This window comes from Benincasa hispida, chromosome 7 (assembly GCF_027475165.1).
Source record: "Benincasa hispida cultivar pf3 chromosome 7, pf3_genome.v1.1, whole genome shotgun sequence".
Classification (NCBI taxonomy): Eukaryota; Viridiplantae; Streptophyta; class Magnoliopsida; order Cucurbitales; family Cucurbitaceae; genus Benincasa; species Benincasa hispida.
Genome location: NC_143484.1, coordinates 52,918,092 through 52,936,157, shown reverse-complemented (window position 1 = coordinate 52,936,157; position 18,066 = coordinate 52,918,092). Strand labels below are relative to the sequence as shown.

At 33.8% G+C, this 18,066-nt stretch overlaps 2 protein-coding genes and 2 non-coding genes across 5 annotated transcripts; 2 read left to right on the top strand and 2 right to left on the bottom strand.

Moving 5' to 3' along the window:
• Positions 1–2,534: 2,534 nt before the first annotated feature.
• Positions 2,535–2,606, bottom strand: TRNAT-CGU (transfer RNA threonine (anticodon CGU)). Its single transcript has one exon. It is a non-coding gene; the product is annotated as a tRNA-Thr (tRNA).
• Positions 2,607–3,753: 1,147 nt separating this feature from the next.
• Positions 3,754–3,825, bottom strand: TRNAT-CGU (transfer RNA threonine (anticodon CGU)). The gene has a single exon. It is a non-coding gene; the product is annotated as a tRNA-Thr (tRNA).
• A 66-nt stretch (positions 3,826–3,891) lies between these two features.
• Positions 3,892–9,715, top strand: LOC120081619 (Asparagine synthase family protein). Its single transcript, XM_039036647.2, has 14 exons — positions 3,892–4,045; positions 4,183–4,543; positions 4,783–4,976; positions 5,082–5,217; positions 5,327–5,605; positions 5,788–5,885; positions 6,277–6,391; positions 6,566–6,671; positions 7,364–7,457; positions 7,741–7,934; positions 8,318–8,417; positions 8,499–8,615; positions 8,891–8,947; positions 9,194–9,715. The coding sequence occupies exons 1-14, from the start codon at positions 3,947–3,949 to the stop codon at positions 9,341–9,343; spliced, it is 2,100 nt and encodes a 699-aa protein (XP_038892575.1). The 5' UTR covers positions 3,892–3,946; the 3' UTR covers positions 9,344–9,715.
• Positions 9,716–11,003: 1,288 nt separating this feature from the next.
• CDC48B (cell division cycle 48B) lies at positions 11,004–17,901 on the top strand. 2 transcript variants are annotated; one of them, XM_039037186.2, is made up of 13 exons: positions 11,004–11,282; positions 11,395–11,762; positions 11,878–11,922; positions 12,413–12,468; positions 12,649–12,798; positions 14,025–14,132; positions 14,788–14,887; positions 15,057–15,338; positions 15,412–15,581; positions 16,529–16,657; positions 16,786–16,873; positions 16,974–17,051; positions 17,224–17,901. In XM_039037186.2, the coding sequence occupies exons 2-13, from the start codon at positions 11,598–11,600 to the stop codon at positions 17,695–17,697; spliced, it is 1,845 nt and encodes a 614-aa protein (XP_038893114.1). In that variant the 5' UTR covers positions 11,004–11,282; positions 11,395–11,597; the 3' UTR covers positions 17,698–17,901. The 2 variants fall into 2 exon arrangements, with proteins under 2 accessions (XP_038893114.1, XP_090171281.1); XM_090315155.1 differs by lacking the exon at positions 12,413–12,468 and having other exon boundaries at positions 11,022–11,282.
• The last annotated feature ends 165 nt before the right edge of the window (positions 17,902–18,066 follow it).

Sequence of the window (18,066 nt, the reverse complement as noted above, 5' to 3'; positions counted from 1 at the left end):
ACTTTGGAGAAGTTGTTTCTTCCTAATCACACCACCTACCCACTTGAACAATAAACTTTAGTGTTGGCATTCAGATGATCCATTAATGCTTGCATGTAGGGAGTTGATAAAAAGCTCTTCATTTCTGCTGAAGAAATGGGAAGGTTGCTGGAAATTGGTTTCTGCTACAACTATCATCTTCACCTGAAAACTCATCCAATTCCCTTACAAATTCACTCCAATCTGAGTTCAACCACCCTTGGTGGTCACTGTTGAATTGGAGCTGAAATCACGTGAAGAGCAGCTTGGATTTGGGAGCATTCATCAAAGGTATGTAGTTTACAAACCATCTTCTGAAGTTTCTATTTAAGCATACTTTTAGAACTCAAATTAAATATAATTAGAGTGCTTATTGAATTTGTTTGCTTCCGTTGCATGCTTGTATATCCTAACAATATTAGTGCAATCGGTACACTTATGTATCTTGCTAATAATACAAGACCAAATATTACATTTTCAATAAATTTATTAGCTAGATATAGTTCTTTCCCTACAAAAAAATATTTGAACAAAATTAAGCATATACTCCGTTATCTCTGAGAAACAATCAACATGTGTTTGTTTTATTCAAATAAATCAAAATTTAACCTAGTTGTTTATGTAGATTCTGGATATTTATCTGATCCACACAAAGCTAAATCTCCAATAGGTTATCTGTTCACATGTGGAAGAACTGCTATATCATGGTGGTCGATAAAACAGACCATAACGACCTATTCCTCAAATCATGCTTTCTTGCAATTCACGAGGCTAGTGGAGAACGTGTATAGTTAAGATTAATGATTCAACACATTCGTGAAACATGTGACTTATCTTCCAGTAAAAATCTTCCAACGATATTATACGAAGACAACAAAGCTCACATAGCCCAAATCAAATGAGGATATATTAAATGAGATAGAACAAAGCATATTTCACTGAAGTTTTTTTACACTCATGATCTTAAAGAAAATGACATCACTGTATAACAAATTTGTTTGAAGTATAATATGACAAACTTATTTACAAAGGCATTACCAACCATAACTTTTGAAAAGTTTGTGCACAACTTTGGAATGTGGCGACTCAGAGATCTTAAGTGATGTTTTCATGGGGAGTAAATATATTATATTCTTTTAGGAGTATATATTATATGAAAATGTACTCTTTTTTCTTCAACGAGCATATTTCATATTTATATATAGGAATCTAAGGAGAAGTATTATAAATATTGTAAAAATAAATAGATGTTAATTGCTTAGTGTGAGAGATCCATTTCAAATTTTCACTAAATTTTCACAATTTTAGTTATTTTATTTTACCTCAATTTCACAACAAAACGAATATTGTTTCAAAAAAGAAAAGAGGAAGAAAAACGTATAAAATAATAAAATAATAAAATAATAAAATAACTCTCGGCGAGGATCGAACTTGCGATATCACTGTACAACAAATTTGTTTGAAGGATAACATGACAAACTTATTTACAAAGGCATTACCAACCACAACTTTTGAAAAGTTGGTGCACAACTTTGGAATGTGGTGACTCAAAGATCTTAAGGTTTTCAATGGGAGAGTAAATATATTGTATTCTTTTAGGAGTATATATTATAAACATATGTACTCTTTTTTCTTCAACGAGCATATTTCATATATATATAGGCATCTAAGAAGGAGTATTATAAATATTGTAAAAATAAATATATGTTAATTGTTTAGTGTGAGAGATCCACTTCAAATTTTCACTAAAATTTCACAAATTTAGTTATTTTATTTTACCTCAATTTCACAACAAAACGAATATTGTTTCAAAAAAGAAAAGAGGGAGAAAAACATATAAAATAATAAAACAAGTTTCAACGAGGATGAAATTCACGACATCACTGTACAACAAATTTGTTCGAAAGATAACATGACAAACTTATTTATAAAGGCATTACCAACCACAACTTTTGAAAAGTCAGTGCACAACATTGGAATGCGACGACTCATGTTTTCATGGGAGAGTAAATATATTATATTCTTTTAAGAGTATATATTATATGAAATATGTACTTTTTTTTTTCTTCAACGAACATATTTCATATATAAATATAGGCATCTAAAAAAAATATTATAAATATTATAAAATAAATAGATGTTAATTACTTAATATGAGAAATTAACTTCAAATTTTCACAATTTTAGTTATTTTATTTTACCTTACACAACTTTTGAAAAGTCAGTGCACAACATTGGAATGCGACGACTCATGTTTTCATGGGAGAGTAAATATATTATATTCTTTTAATATATTATATGAAATATGTAATTTTTTTTTCTTCAACGAACATATTTCATATATATATATATAGGCATCTAAAAAAAATATTATAAATATTATAAAAATAAATAGATGTTAATTACTTAATATGAGAAATTAATTTCAAATTTTCACAATTTTAGTTATTTTACCTTAATTTCCCAAATATTGTTTCAAAAAAGAAAAGAGGAAGACATATAAAATAATAAAACATAGCTCCCGGCGAGGATCGAACTCGCGACCTTTCGCTTACGAAGCGAACGCACTACCACTATGCTACGGAAACACAGATCATATTAAGGCTGAAAACTATTTTATTTAGATTATCTTTAACAATATTTATTAAGTTTACTACTTGAATGCATTTATTTATAAGCTGGGTAGCATTTTGTTTAAATGTACTAAAATTAACTTTTACTTTAAATCTCATTTGATTGGTAGGTATTTACAAACTTTTAAACATAAAATACAAATATCAAAAGAGTTCCTACGAGAGTTGCTCTTTCAATATTACAACGTTTAATTTTTTTAGTGGAAACTCAAATCCAAATTTGGATGGATGATGGTGCACGTGGTGAAAGAGTTATGCTTCCACCACCACATTTTGAAGTTACAACTAGCATGTCTTGATATTTATATCTTTTAAGCATTACTTAATTCTCCAATGTGAGACAACATTATCCTATTTCTTTAAATTTTTGCTATAGGCCTAAGTCCAGGAGTCATGTCCAACATTAAAAAAATAAATAAATTTGCCCCTTAAATTTATCTTATTTTATTCTCAAACAAATAGACAATACTACGAATACATGCATCGAGTGAGTAAATTAGGCGACGTAATTTTTAAAAAAATCAATTGTTGACAATATTTTATATATGTTCTCATTTTCACATTCACTCCATGTTCCAACGAACATGGTCGTTGTTATTGTCAGCTTTGTCAACGAACACAAACAATAGAACTTTTTAAGTGGTCAATTGATCCAATTTCATAAAATTTAAATATATTTTGGAGATTATAGAAAACAAGATACTCTAGTTGTGAAACAAAATCAAACTTTTATTTATTTATTTATTTTCGCAGCACATACTGGTGATCATTATTAAGGATCTTACATTAAAAAAATATAGACCTCACAATCTCAATAACATAAATTGATTACTCCTCTCATTAACAATTGATTTTGAGTCATAGTGTTATCTAATGACCATCCTCCCACTTTTATCAACGTTAGGAAGTCTCTCAATCTTACCTATAGGACTACCTCCAGATAAAAAATAAATACCTAAAATTTACCTCTAAATAAAAGGAACCAAAGCGAATAATTTAAACAATCAATTATGTGCTCGTACTCATTCCACATACATTAAAAAAAAAAAAAAAGGAAAAAAAAAATTGTAGCTTGTGAAAAGAGGACAAAAATGGAAAATATAGCTCCCGGCGAGGATCGAACTCGCGACCTTTCGCTTACGAAGCGAACGCACTACCACTATGCTACGGAAGCCGTTGTTGACCGGTTTTCGCAGAGTTTTATAACAATTATGTAATTTAAACTCTGTACGGCCAGTTCTATTTTCTCAGACCTGCGACAGAACGCGGTCTCTCGCTGTGCGGGGGCGGCGGCAATGTGTGGAATCGCTTTGATCGTTTCTGGCATTCGCCTTGATTTATCATCTCTACATGTAGACGCCAAATCCCCGTCTCCTCATCCAGTTCACGAGCAAGTGAGTATTCTTCGTCTCCCCATTTTCTTCTCATTCGGTTATAATTTGTTTATATTGTTGTGGCGCGAATTCGAATTGGGCGCATAACACTTTCTTTGTGGTTCTGGATTGATTTTAGTTTCGTTTTCTTTCTCCAGCTCCAGTTTTCGATTGATGATCTTAAAGCGGCATTACGGAGAAGAGGGCCCGATAGTTTAGGCGGAGTGAAGATTTTTATTTCTTCAAAATCTTCTAATCCCGGTGAAGAGCAGCAGTTTGAGTGTTCCATTGAGAGGGTTGATGATGGCGTTGCAGTCCAGAGTCAAAATGATCAATACGAGATGAAAATTGGTTGTTTCCGTTCTGAAAATGGATGGATTCCTCAATCAGAGAATAGTTGCAGTAGTCCCATCTCTGGTGCGGAGTTTTATTTATTAGGGGCTACGTTACAGCTTAGAGGGATTAACCCTATTGTTCAGCCGTTGATGGATGCTTCCCGCAATATTCTTGTTTACAATGGTAAACTATATGCAAAATTTTTCATAAAGTTTGACATTTGGCTTTTATTCTTCTGTTTCATTTGCTTATAATATTGATCACTATTGAGCAATGATGCCACCTGAATATGCTGCTTCTTCTATACTGATCTTTTTTTTTTTCTGGGTTCATAAAGTGTTTTTATATCTTGTATCGTCAAATTAAACTATTATAGCAGGAACTACATTAAACTTATTTAATATCATTTTCATTTTCCAAAGGTGAAATATTTGGAGGAATACACGTTGAGTATCAAGGAAACGATGCTGAAACTCTTATGCTAGCTCTTCAGAATTGTTGCGCATGTAATTTCAGTTTAGGTACGAACACATGTGAAGGTGAATGTAAGAGAGAAAGAACTATTGTAGATATTCTTTCAATAGTTCAAGGGCCATGGTCAATCATCTACTGGCAGGTAACTCATAGCGGTAAGTTTCTATGTTATGTTTATTGGCCTTTGCACACCGTTTAACCTTGTGCTTTCTTGTTATTAACTTATAACAAAATTTATCATGTCTAGGATAGTGCAAAAACTTTGTGGTTTGGTCGAGATGCCTTTGGGAGGCGAAGTCTTCTTGTTCACTGGCCAACAGTGGAGGATTCTCGGTTTCTTTTATCATCTGTATCACCAGCTTCTTCAATGTTTCATGGTGCAGGTATACTGTGCTCGTTAACACTTCACGCATCTTCTGTTAAATGTTTTGTAGTCTGTTTATTGTTTATTAACAATGCCTTTTTGTGCTTATGATATTACACTAATTGCAGGGCTTGAAGATGACAATGGTACTTGTGAAGTGAGCTTCTGGGAAGAACTACCATGTGGGATTTACAGCATCTCTTTTGATGCTCAGAGAACTGATGGTTTCCTGGTTGGTGAAGTCAAAAGGCATGAATGGACCAACGAGTCACTGAAAGAGCTTGTTGAGTGGAAAAGAACTCGTATTGTACCTGAACCTAGAGACATCTCCACTCCATATCTCAAGGATCTTTTGTCACAATATGAAAGCCATTTAGCATGTTTACCTAACTTGCTATCAGTATCTGGTATCTAATATTCCTCTTCATTGTGGTGCTATAGCTTAGAAACCAAAGTTCCAATTTTTATAGTAGTTTGTGTGCTGACACTTTCACCTTGTCTGTGAAAAATGAAAAATGTATCTGGTTTCTATGAAGAATTTGATTTATTGACGATCTTTGATTTTTCTTTCCTTTCGTTGAATGAATAGGGAGTATCCAAGCTCCTGTCTCAACTCCTGCAGAGATTCTGCTGGAAGCTCTAAGGAAGTCTCTAATCCGGCGAACTTCACTTTATAGAATTTTCCAGGTTCAAAATTTTATTCTGTTTGTGTGGCTCATCTATTGGTTTATATTAAGTTAGCAGTTCTGATCACGTGCTTTGAATGATTTTGTTTTACCGTGAAATCCCTTCTCTTGGTTTATGTAAATTTTTGCATGTTGCACATTGTTTTGCAACTTTTCCCCCCCTTTCTTTGGCAATTGAAATTTTAAATATTTTTATTAAAGGCTTCAGTAATAGTATAATTTAATTTTCCATTGGAATTGTTTTCCTTTTCTCTTATATTTAATTGTGGAATATAATAGAGTTTCTCTTGTATACTATGCACTCATAGTTAGTTCTTTTCTAATAGAGTTGGCAAAGACTCACTTTTCTCTGGAAAAATTCTGAAATAAAGTAATTTATTGTGAATGCATAGGGTACAACATCTGCTTCGAGAAAAACAGAACTTGGTCCAGTGGCCATTCTTTTTTCTGGTGGATTGGATTCTATGATACTAGCAGCATTACTGGATGAATGTCTTGATACCTGTTGTAAGTGTTTCTTAATTCACATGAAAATCTATTTTCAACCTCTAGGCTTTCAGGATTGATATTATATACAACAGTGATGTCAATCATATTCTATAATTAAACTTGATGAGTGGAAATATACAATCAAGTGATCTAGTCCCAGTTTATTGATGATTTGGTCTGTCTTCTGTACAGATGAGATAGATCTTCTTAATGTCAGCTTTGATGGTTGTTCTGCACCTGATCGAATCTCTGCGAAGGCTGGAGTTAAGGAACTGAGTAGAATTGCCCCTCTAAGAAGGCATTATATTATTGAGTTCTATCTTGAGTCTTGCATTGACCTTTTTGGTGTTTAATTCTTTTAGTGACGAACATGTGGATTTTTATTGTAGGTTTTTTTTTTTTTTTTTTAGCATAGAGTATGAAATATGAAGTGGGAAATAGAAATGAAATGAGAATACATTATGCTTGACAGTTGTAGTGTAGTTAATTTGAGTCCGGTGATATCTTGAAGTAATAAAACAAAAAATAAAATGCATGGTATTCTTTTTAGTATAGGTCTGTAATATCATCTTTTGGAGAAGATAGTAGGAAACAAGATAATTATTTTATTGTCATATTTTTTTGGTTTCTGTGCTTGCAATATCTCCTTAGAAGTATCTTGGAACCAAAATTCCAGTTAAAATAATTTGAAAACCAAGTCGTTGTAAGCATAAATGATATTTTCTCTGTAGTCAGTGATTCTTTGAGTTAAGACCAGCGGCTTCTTTCAGTTGAAATAGTCTATTATGTACTAGCTTTTAAGAAATATGATTGGTTATAGGATAAAAATTATATATATTTTGAAGTTTCATGTCCCTTTTATTTGTTCCGTGCTTGAAACTGTAATCTTGCTGCTGCTAACATTTTCTTTTTTCTCTCACCTGGAATGTTTTGTTCTTTTTTTACACCAACTTTTTATTTTTTATTTTTTAATTTATTTTTAATTCTTAGGTGGAAACTGGTCGAGATTGATGCTGATTTGTCAAATCTGACCTCTGAAACCAAGCACGTCATGTCTCTAATAAATCCTGCAAATACATACATGGTACCCTACTTTCTGACTTGGTTATTTCTTAGCATTCTGATAGACTTGCCTTGATGCGAGTTCTTATATTGCATAGAATCAACAACTCATTCCTATGCTCAAAGTAAAACGAGATTATGGCCAAACCTGTCACATTCACCATCGTACAACTTGACTGATATGTACTATAACAAGCAGATGACTTCAAAGGGTTTTGAACTTGTGATCTCTTTGGGTGGTAGATATAGCGGCCTGTAGGATTACATTGATTGTTCTATTCTGTGTTAACCTTTATTAATTGCAGGACCTGAATATCGGAATAGCTTTGTGGCTGGCCTCTGGTGGCAATGGTTGGATTTATGAATCAATTGACAAGGATGAGAAGTTTCATCAACGTGTAAAATACAAGTCTGAGGCCAAAATTCTCCTTGTTGGCTCTGGTGCCGATGAGCAATGTGCTGGCTATGGCAGGCATCGAACAAAATATAGACAAGGGGGGTAAGATTGTAAGAGTGAACTGTTCTCATTTCATATATAATCTTTTCTGTTTATTGGACTGCGAGAACTTTTCTCTCTCTCTTTTTTTTTTTTCTTTTTACAACTTTCATAGAGTAAAAAAAGGATAAATCCATTGGATGTTAATGCAAAACCTTTAGTTTTTTTCAATTCGAATTGAAATGACATCATAAGACCTTGTATATTTGGGAGGGTATCTATTCCTGCAGACATGCTTATGCATAAGTTATAGGATATGGACATCTGTCAATGTTTCTTTAATTTATTATTATTATTATTTTGTAGTACGCATCTGTAAAAGTTTGATAAAATGTAAGACCAAAAAGACTCTTCTTAATTTTAGTGTCCTGCAATGTCCCCTTCAGCTGGCATCTTTTAAATGAGGAAATGAAGTTGGATATTCAGAGAATCTGGAAGAGAAATCTAGGGAGAGATGACAGATGTATTGCAGATAATGGCAAGGAGGTATCTCCTGGAGTGATATACCGATGCTACTATATGCCTCATCTTTTTCTCTTTTAATCAAGTTTTCACTCCTTTTCATAGGCTAGATTTCCCTTTTTGGATGAGGACGTTATACATATATTGCTAGCATTTCCTCTATGGGAGGTTACCGACCTTGAGAAACCTGCTGGAACCGGTGATAAGAAGATACTGAGGGAGGTTCGTGCTACTTTTACCTCGATTAGATTTCTTTCTCCTGTGTATGATATTTTTCAGATTATCAAATATTATACTGTCGAAAAGAGTTTATTGCTTATCTAATAGAACAGTCCAGTCTAGTCCTTCGTAAAGGAACTTGATTAACACTAAAAAAAAAGCAGGTCATTTGAGAAAGTAACTGACGTTCTGTCACCTTAGAATGAGAGTTTAGTTACCCAATGCAGATGTACTTACATAGTGTGACCGATCTACCGTTCTTCATTATCTTTTTGAAGGTTGCAAAATTACTTGGTCTGCACGAAGCAGGAGCTCTACCTAAAAGAGCAATACAGGTATGCATCTTCCCTTTTAGCACACTACCAACTTCGTTCAACAGTTGTAATTATTATAAATTTGTAAGAATGTTGGATATCCGATTATTTGGTCCGCAAATGAAAACTGTGCGAGATATAATTTGACTTGAAGCCGAGGGGTGTTATATCATACAAGATAAATTCTACAGTGATGGATCCATCTAAAATATAGCTTGCTCTTTCTTTAGTTGCTTCCGTAATCCTAATGCAAATTTGATCATCTAGTTTGGCTCAAGGATTGCAAGGGAATCAAACCGGAAGAACTTCGGAAGCAACCGGGCTGCTAATCAGGCCTCAGCAGGAAGTGTGAAGTTTAACAGGCAATCTGTTCTAGTGATGACCTGCCAAGGCTCACCCTCCGGCTCAGGGCAGTAGAATACAAGCAGCTGAGTTTTTTCCGTATAGGATAAGTTGAAGAGAACCCAAACTTGTTATTCTGGTCGGAGCTAAAAAGGAAGAAATGGGCAATTTCCCTGTAGATCGATTCGGATCGGTTTTTAAGTTAATTTGTGACCTCTAATTTCGAAAATTTTGGCTTCACACTTTGAAGTAACACCTCTTTAATACACAGTATATCTGAGGGTATCATTGGATCTAAGCTATTTCAAGTAGTGTTTGGATTATGAGTAGAATTAACCTTTGATGTAGTCTTTTGAGTCAGTTAAATGTTTATTGTAGAGATGAACAGATATTTATGATGGAAGAAGGGATGAATAGAAAAATAGACATTAGTGTGGTTTATTGTGATTATAATTGCACTTTTTATTCATTCCATTAGAGAAATATGGAAAAACCTCTTTTTCCTCAATTAAGGTATGATTTTAATGGGCTCAGGAGGACCTTCTCAATTATGACATTCTGTCAATTTTTTTTTTATAACAAAATTGTTGTTAAAAAAAAAAAAAAACTTTTATTCGACATATTTTGACAAGCGCAAATTCTAGCTAATTCACATCCAAATTTCACTCTTTAACACTATAACCACAACAATTTTGCTATATCTATCTATCCATATATATAGCTATATATGTGTGTGTGTAATTTATTTTTTTAAAAATGGCCGCCTCTTTCATTTTCTACAAGTTTATTACTTCATCAACTTTCAAAATTATGGTATTGGATTTTAGTTTTTAAAAACTAAGTTTATAAATACTACTTTTACCTATAAATTTATTTGATATCCACTAATATTTTGAAAACCAAACCAAAATTTTAAGATTAAAAGATAGTTTTTATTTTTGGAATTTGATTAATAGTTAAAGTTGGTTCTAAAAGAAAATAGAGAGAAAAGAAACATAAAATTTTAGAAATAGGAAATTTAAAACAAATTTATTGTCTGACTATACTTTTTTCTATTATATATGAAATTTAAATTTACCTTTAGATTAAATAAAATTAATTTTTTTATTTTTTAAACACAAAATTAAAAAAGTTAGGAAAAGTTCATGAATCAATTTACATTTGACAATATATATTTGAGTGTAGGTAGTATTTATGTTTGTGCAGTCCACTCAAGTATCTAATTACAAGTTGTCATGCGACAAATTTTTTTCGTAAATATTTCTTTTATATTATTTTTTTCCTTTTGTAATTGAAGGTAATGTTTATAGTCTTGTGTGCCTTAAAAAGAAGGTATTTAGTCTTTGAAAATAGAGAAGACTAGAATCCTTATTTGGTTTAAGAAAGAAAAAGAATAAAGGAAAATTGTAAAAAATAGAACAATTTTAGGGATTGAGAAGTTTAAATATTGTTTTGGTTCTTATACTTTTAATTTTGGTTCATATTGGTTTCTATTTTTTAAAATGTTTTTTAATTTATATACTTTCAACTTAGTCTCTATTTTGATTCTTAAATTTTCAAAAGTGATCATTTTAGTCCTTTCATTTTTATTTTTAAAGTATAAAAATTGCCACGTTTTAAAAATTCAAAAGATTAAAATAAATCAAAATTGAAAATAGATAACAAAAAAAACTTTTTAAAAATACAAGAACAAAAATGAATCAACCTATTAAAACCATCTTTTGACAAAGGGGCTATGAATGTCCAAATTGCCAAAACCCCAAAGTTAAAACCATACATTCGTTTTACGAATCCCTTCCATCGCGCGACTGTATCCAGGCAGCAGCATCGACGGCGAAAACGCGGCACCATCGGACGGCGGCGGCGGCGACCTGGACCGGAGATACTCTCTTTATCCTAAACGTAATTTGCTTTCCCTCACCGTCTTTCCTTAACATTGTAAAGCAGCCCAAAGCACGACGGACTCTGTACCCCACTTCACTCTCTCTTCTGCTCGTCAAGCAAAAATCTGAAGGTACTCTAACTCTTTTACCATCTAAACTTCATCTGATTTGTAAACATGACATTTAGATTGGTTTGGTAGGTTATTGCCCACTTCTAATCTACTTGCTTCCGTTTAAAAACAGAAGGAACACAGTAGCGGGAAGCAGTGTATGCTCGGTGTGAAGTAACATTTCAGCAGCATGTGGAACTAGAGGAACGGCAATGGAATGAACAGAATCCAGTTTCAACGTGTAGTTGGCTGTTTTGCTCACTCTGTTCTGGTTCTGAGTAGAATTTCACTTCTGAGTTCGATTACGGATTTAGAGGTTAATTCTTAGTGTTTCACATGGACGATCAAAGTTCTAGAAGTGGTAATTGTGGTAATGGTGGCGAGAACCAGTGGAGAGCTGAGGAAGCGATTGCTGGAAACTCTGAGGCCCTAAAAGCATTGAGAGAGCTGATCATCTTCCCGCTATTATTCTCGCAGGAAGCTAAAAAAATCGGTCTAAGAGTAAGGAAATTTCTTTTACATCGTTTCTATGTATAAATTTTCGAGTTGCTTATTGACTGTTATGTAACTGACTTCTGGTTAGTTTAATCGTGAATTTTATCATGATTCTTAACAGTGGCCTCGAGGCTTGCTTTTGTATGGTCCCCCCGGCACTGGCAAGGTACGATTTTGCTTGAAAATTTTGAATCCATTTTGGAAAATTTCCCCTGATGACTTGTTTTTGTGTTCAGCTCTTCCAAGCTTCTTGTCATATTGTATATAAATCTTTTGTTACTTTCTTTACTGAATTTTGATGGGAACTGAACATATTTAGAGGTTAGTTTTTTAATTGTATGTCAGCTTATTTCAGTCTGTTAAACCCAAAACAAAGAAATGAAGTTTTTGTTACTTTATCCTTGTACTTTGCAACCGTTTTATCACCCTATTTCCTCCCCAAGAGATGTCTGGACTGGGCTGTAGGCGAAGCCAAATATTTGTTTTGGATTCTGTGTATATATATGTAGTCATAGTTATAGTATTTGAAAGTGAGGCAGTTCTTTTAAAAATGAATTTATTGTTATTATTATGTAAACATCCCGTTCATTTTGCTCAAAGCGTTCATTTTAGATGCATAAGTTTTAAGCTTGAGGAATAAATTTTTTCATTGCCAGACAAGTTTAGTACGTGCCATTGTTCAGGAATGCGGTGCACATTTAACCACTATCAGGTTCTGCTGCATTTTTCCTTTCTGAACTTTTTATGATAAGGAAGCATCAAAGTACTCAAATTGATGATAATTAATTTTTTTAATGATTAAATTTGTTAAATTCTGGTATTGCTCTTTTGCAGTATCTTTCCCCTAAACTTTCTCTGGTCACCATAGTTTCATTTTCAATCTATTATGCAGTCCCCATTCAGTTCACAAAGCACATGCTGGAGAAAGTGAAAAAGTTTTGCGCGAGGCTTTCTCCAAGGCATCATCTCATGCAATGTCCGGAAAACCATCAGTTATCTTTATAGATGAAATTGATGCACTTTGTCCTCATCGGGATTCAAGGTAATGAAAACTGATTACGTTATTGTAACTCTGAAACAATGTTATGTTTTCTTTTAAATATAATAAAATCGAGGCTAAATTATAAAACTACCCCCTTGAACTTTGCTATTTGTTTAAGAAATATCCATTCTTTCCAGAGTTGCAATATTAGCTTTGACCTTTCACCCATGTTTCATAACTACCATTGGAGGAGAAATCCATTAGTATGTTGAATGAAAATTAGGACCTAGAAATAGAAATTGGGACATGAACACTGTTCTAGGTCACTACCATACATGTTCCAAGTCCAAATTTTCATTGAAAATCCTAACGGGTTTCTATGTAGATTTAAGATATTTATGAAAAGTCTAGAGTTATGTTGCAAAATTTAGAAGAATAGGAGTATTTTTTAAATAAAGGGCAAGTTCAAGATAGTTTTTGTATTTTAGCCTAAAATCTGTAAGCAGGTTTGTTGTTGCTATCTGCTCTAGAAGAAAAGAGAGGTAATGGGAAAATGTAGAACAGACGTACACAAATATAAGTTGAGTGTAAGTGACAACGAAACCCGTCTAAGCAAGTTGCTTGAAAGGGTTAATTTCTTAGGGGTATCTTATCCTTCGAATTATGAAGATCTTTTGATTTTTTAAAAATATTATTATTATTATTATTATCATCATCATTATCATTATTATTTTTGTTATTATTATTTCTGAGATAACAAATGAAATTCCCTGGAAAAGGGTTTTTTTTTGGGGGGGGGTGGTTTGGGGTTGGAAGCATTCTCATTAGATTGAAGCCAGATTCACAAAAAACCTCTCCAATTGGTAGCTATAATAGAAATTGAGTAATTACATTAAAGAATTTGAAAGCAAATTGCTGGAAGAACCCAAAAGATTACAAACCAATGAATTCTTCCTGGCATCCTTTGAGTGAGAATGTGTCATTCTTTTTCTTTTCGACCTAAAGTTGCTTCCACACAACCAAGAGCTTAGTCTTTCTTTCTTCCCTCCTTTTAGTTTTTACTCTATAATGACTTTTCTAGTGTAACTTTTACCTAGTTTAAAGGATACCATATCTTCTCGACTATCATGCTATACCACAGATTATCAATTTATTTTATCTTATCTTTTAGGGGAAAAAGGTTTCAATAGGGGAGAATCTAAAAACCATTATTCATTACTATCTACACATTGAGTAGGGAGAAGTCCTTGTTGATTATTTTTCTTCTGTTATGTTCAAATTCTCAGGAGAGAGCAGAATGTTCGTATAACCACTCAACTTTCTATACTGATGGACTCCAATAAGCAATCCGCATCTGGTAAACCACAAGTTGTTGTAGTTGCATCAACTAACAGGTAGTTAAAATATTGTCTTACTATCTTGTTGGATATAATCTTCTATTGTTTAACTAGAAAATTATACAATTGTTAAAATATCGTCTTAACTTCCTACCTAGGATTTAATATCCTATGAGTTCTTTGACACCCAAATATTATAGGGTTGGGTTCAATTTTGTTGCCTATTATTGTTACCTTTTAAATTTTAATTACTTGTACACATATCCTTGGAGTTTGCAATACTTCGTCGTCATATAAGGTGCTATATATTCCCGGAAGTTTAGAATAGTTAATTCTATCAAGTGATCGTGTTTTGATGCTGAAATAGGCGTTCTTTCCCTCCATTTAGAAGACTGTTATCTCCTCCTTGGTCTCAGCCATTTTGGTTGTCTTGATTGTTTTTGATTGACACATGGAGCATTTAGATCAGTTTGTTGCTTCTCTTTTATGGATTGCTTCTGCCTGATGTTCTTTGGATTGTAATTTTGTTTAGATTGTCCCCCACCGTTTCAGTGTCGGGTGGGCTTCTTGCATCATCAATCCAATTTTTCATCTTTCTGTATTTTTTCACCTTTTAGTCTAACCGGCTAATCTTTCTTTGCTCTTTTTTCCTTTTACGTGTCAGTTTTTTTTCTTGCTGTTCAAAATATTTGATATTGACTTTTTGTTAAAGGGTGGATGCCATCGATCCTGCACTTAGAAGGTCAGGGCGTTTTGATGCTGAAATAGAAGTAACAGCACCAACTGAGGATGAACGATATCAAATTCTCAGGGTAAGTGATATCTTGGCTATGTGCATCTTGCAAGGTTATTTATTCACTTAAACCTGTGAGATATCACTATTTTGGTCCAGTATATATTTTCTTGTATTAAATGAAAATATTATGCCTCAATGGAAAAAATTATTAGCGCTTGTCATGGCTTTTTCATTCAACCGTGCAGCTATACACAAGGAAGGTTCAATTGGATCCAGAAGTTGATTTACGAGCCATAGCTGCATCTTGCAATGGGTTTGTAGGAGCTGACTTGGAGGCTCTGTGTCGTGAGGCTGCAATGGCTGCATTGCAAAGGTGCTCAGGTACAAATGAGAATGCTATCCTCTGTCTAACAACAGAAGACTTGAAGCATGCAAGATCTATAGTTGGCCCAAGTATGACTAGAGGCGTCACTGTGGAAATTCCAAATGTGACTTGGGATGATATTGGAGGACTAAAACAATTAAAAGTATGTATCTCATGATTTTTTCTGGCTGATTTTTCTGGCACATTAATTTAAACTTTCTACTTATTGTAAACAGAAAAAGCTACAGCAGTCCGTTGAATGGCCTATTAAACATGCTGCTTCTTTCTCAAAGTTGGGTATATCACCTGCACGCGGGATTCTTTTGTACGGGCCTCCAGGTTGCTCAAAAACAACCCTTGCTAAAGCAGCTGCGAATGCTGCTCAAGCATCTTTTTTTTCACTTAGGTATTTTCTCTAGATTCTGTGAATGAAATGGCCCTCTGGATTCTCATCAGAAAGCTCTTGATGTTGTGCGTGTGTTCGTTTATTAGCATGATACCAGAGTTAAGGAAAAAGCATAAGAAGTGTGGAATTCTAAATGTTGAGTGAAGGATACCTTATCGAGCAATTGTCTTTGTCTTATTATTGCAATTGAAGAAGCATGGACATTGACAAGACACAAGAAACACGGTGACATGTAGGGATGTTCATCGGCCTACATGTTGGTTTGGCTTTGTCAGTTTTTGGCCAGATTGACTCTACCAATATCTTTGGTTTTTGAAAGTGGAAAACTAAACCAATGATCTTGAACGGACAATTAATTTTTGACCAAATAGTCGGATAGGCCAACTTGAAATTCTTAAAATCATAAGGACATGGGACCTCAGAGAAAAACATCAATTTCCAAAAGAATTTCCCATCAAAGGTGTCGTGTCGGTGAAGTTCCTAAGTCATTGCCTTGCTAATAGATATATTTTGACTTCAATCCACCGAATAATTTCCTCTAATATTTTGTTCAAATAGGATGATGTACTTGTATCTCTGGGACTAATAAAACCTGGACTCTTCGCGACAGCCACATCGTGATTTTTTATTTGATAAACAGGCGAACAACTCTGGTGTTATGTTTATGTTTCTGAACTCAGATGTGAGAATAAATTGTCCTGCCACATGTTTCCCTCTTGCAGTTTAAACTGCAAGCCAAAGATTAGATTCCTTTTTTTTTTTCCCCTTCTTTTTGGTTTGTTGTTTTTTTAAATATTGAACTGCTCACTTGAATATCTCATCTTGGATTAATACAAGTGCCTTTTTCTTTTTCCCTACTTTTTCTGTGTTTGTATTAAATTCTTAGTTGAAGTAGTACTTGACCGAACTGCATGTCTCGACTCTTGAGATCATCTACTGTTGATCAGTGGTGCAGAGATGTACTCTATGTATGTTGGTGAGGGAGAGGCTCTACTGCGCAACACTTTTAGAAGAGCTCGTCTTGCTGCACCAAGCATAATATTTTTTGATGAGGCCGATGTTGTTGCTGCCAAAAGGTTAGTAGCTAGCATGATGAAAGTTTTTGTGGCTAGGCGTAAGTGATAGTCTTTTAATCCTGTTCCTACTAATCTTAATTCTTGCATTGTTTCATGCGATACCTTTTATTATATTACTCTAATATTAGAGGCGGGAGTTCAAGCGGCAACACCACCGTTGGGGAGAGGCTTCTATCTACTTTGTTAACTGAGATGGACGGTCTTGAAGAAGCAAAAGTGAGTGATATTCATAACCATCCTTTGTATCATTGGCACTTGAGATTGAAGGTGCATTTCCTTTTCTGTTTTTCTTTTGATTTGAGTTTCAATTGCTCAGGGAATACTAGTTTTAGCTGCTACAAACCGTCCTCATGCCATTGATGCTGCACTTATGCGACCAGGACGCTTTGACTTGGTGAGACATCCATTTTCTCATTTCATGTGTTAACAAGTACTTCTTCCATGGCATGAAAGTGAAGGTTGCTTTGTTTGATCCAAACTCACCTGCTCTGATTTTACATCTCAAATATGGATGTTAACAATCTTGGCTAGTCCTATTGACATTCCAATATCTAATGAATTCGTAGGTGCTCTATGTACCTCCACCAGATTTAGAAGCTCGGTACGAGATACTTCGCGTTCATACTCGTCCAATGAAAATTGGCCTTGATGTAGACCTCAAAAAAATAGCAGAGGATACAGAGCTGTTCACTGGGGCTGAACTCGAAGGCCTGTGTAGGGAAGCTGGAATTGTAGCTTTAAGAGAAGACATAGCTGCTAGTGTTGTGTGTGGTCGTCATTTTGAGACGGTAAAGAATTCTTTGAAGCCAGCTTTAACCTTAGCAGATGTTGATATATACTCCACTTTTATGAAGACCCGTACCGCTCTGCCTTCACAACATTCCGATTTAAGTTGTAATAATAAGATCAAGAGTAAAAGAAATTTGTTGGGTCCTGTATCTTTGGTTAAACTTAGTTTGATTGGCTGTTTCGTTTTTGTTGTTGCTAAATACTTTTTCTATGAGGAAAATCAAGTTGAACGCGAATTGACGACTACCTAGGATAAGATTTAGGGTTACACATTTTGAGTGTCTTTTAGGTGATTACGTTTTTTTTTAATTATTTTTTTAGGGTGGTTTCATTTTGAGTGGTCTTCTGATTAATTATTTTTTGGACAAAAGACGAGAAATGTAAAGATATGAAGCCATATATAAGAGATTCCTTGTATCAATTAATTTTTATTAAATTTTCATTTTGATACCAAATAGTTTCTTTTACGGGGGGTGGGAAATAATAAAATCAGATCTATCTCATGTTATGCTTTGAAAAGAGGACTTGAACCTTGATTGTGTTGTCTTATATCTGTTTTTAAAGTTAAATTGTAAATTTGATTTTATAGCTGGGAGAAAGTTAGAATTTATTTTTTATGG

Coding starts and splice junctions, on each gene's coding strand:
- LOC120081619 (XM_039036647.2), top strand. CDS start 3,947: ATGTGTGGAATCGCTTTGATCGTTTCTGGCATTCGCCTTGATTTATCA. Junction 4,544..4,782: donor CAATATTCTTGTTTACAATG/GTAAACTATATG, acceptor CATTTTCCAAAG/GTGAAATATTTGGAGGAATA. Junction 5,218..5,326: donor TTCAATGTTTCATGGTGCAG/GTATACTGTGCT, acceptor CACTAATTGCAG/GGCTTGAAGATGACAATGGT.
- CDC48B (XM_039037186.2), top strand. CDS start 11,598: ATGGACGATCAAAGTTCTAGAAGTGGTAATTGTGGTAATGGTGGCGAG. Junction 12,799..14,024: donor TGTCCTCATCGGGATTCAAG/GTAATGAAAACT, acceptor TCAAATTCTCAG/GAGAGAGCAGAATGTTCGTA. Junction 16,874..16,973: donor ACGGTCTTGAAGAAGCAAAA/GTGAGTGATATT, acceptor TCAATTGCTCAG/GGAATACTAGTTTTAGCTGC.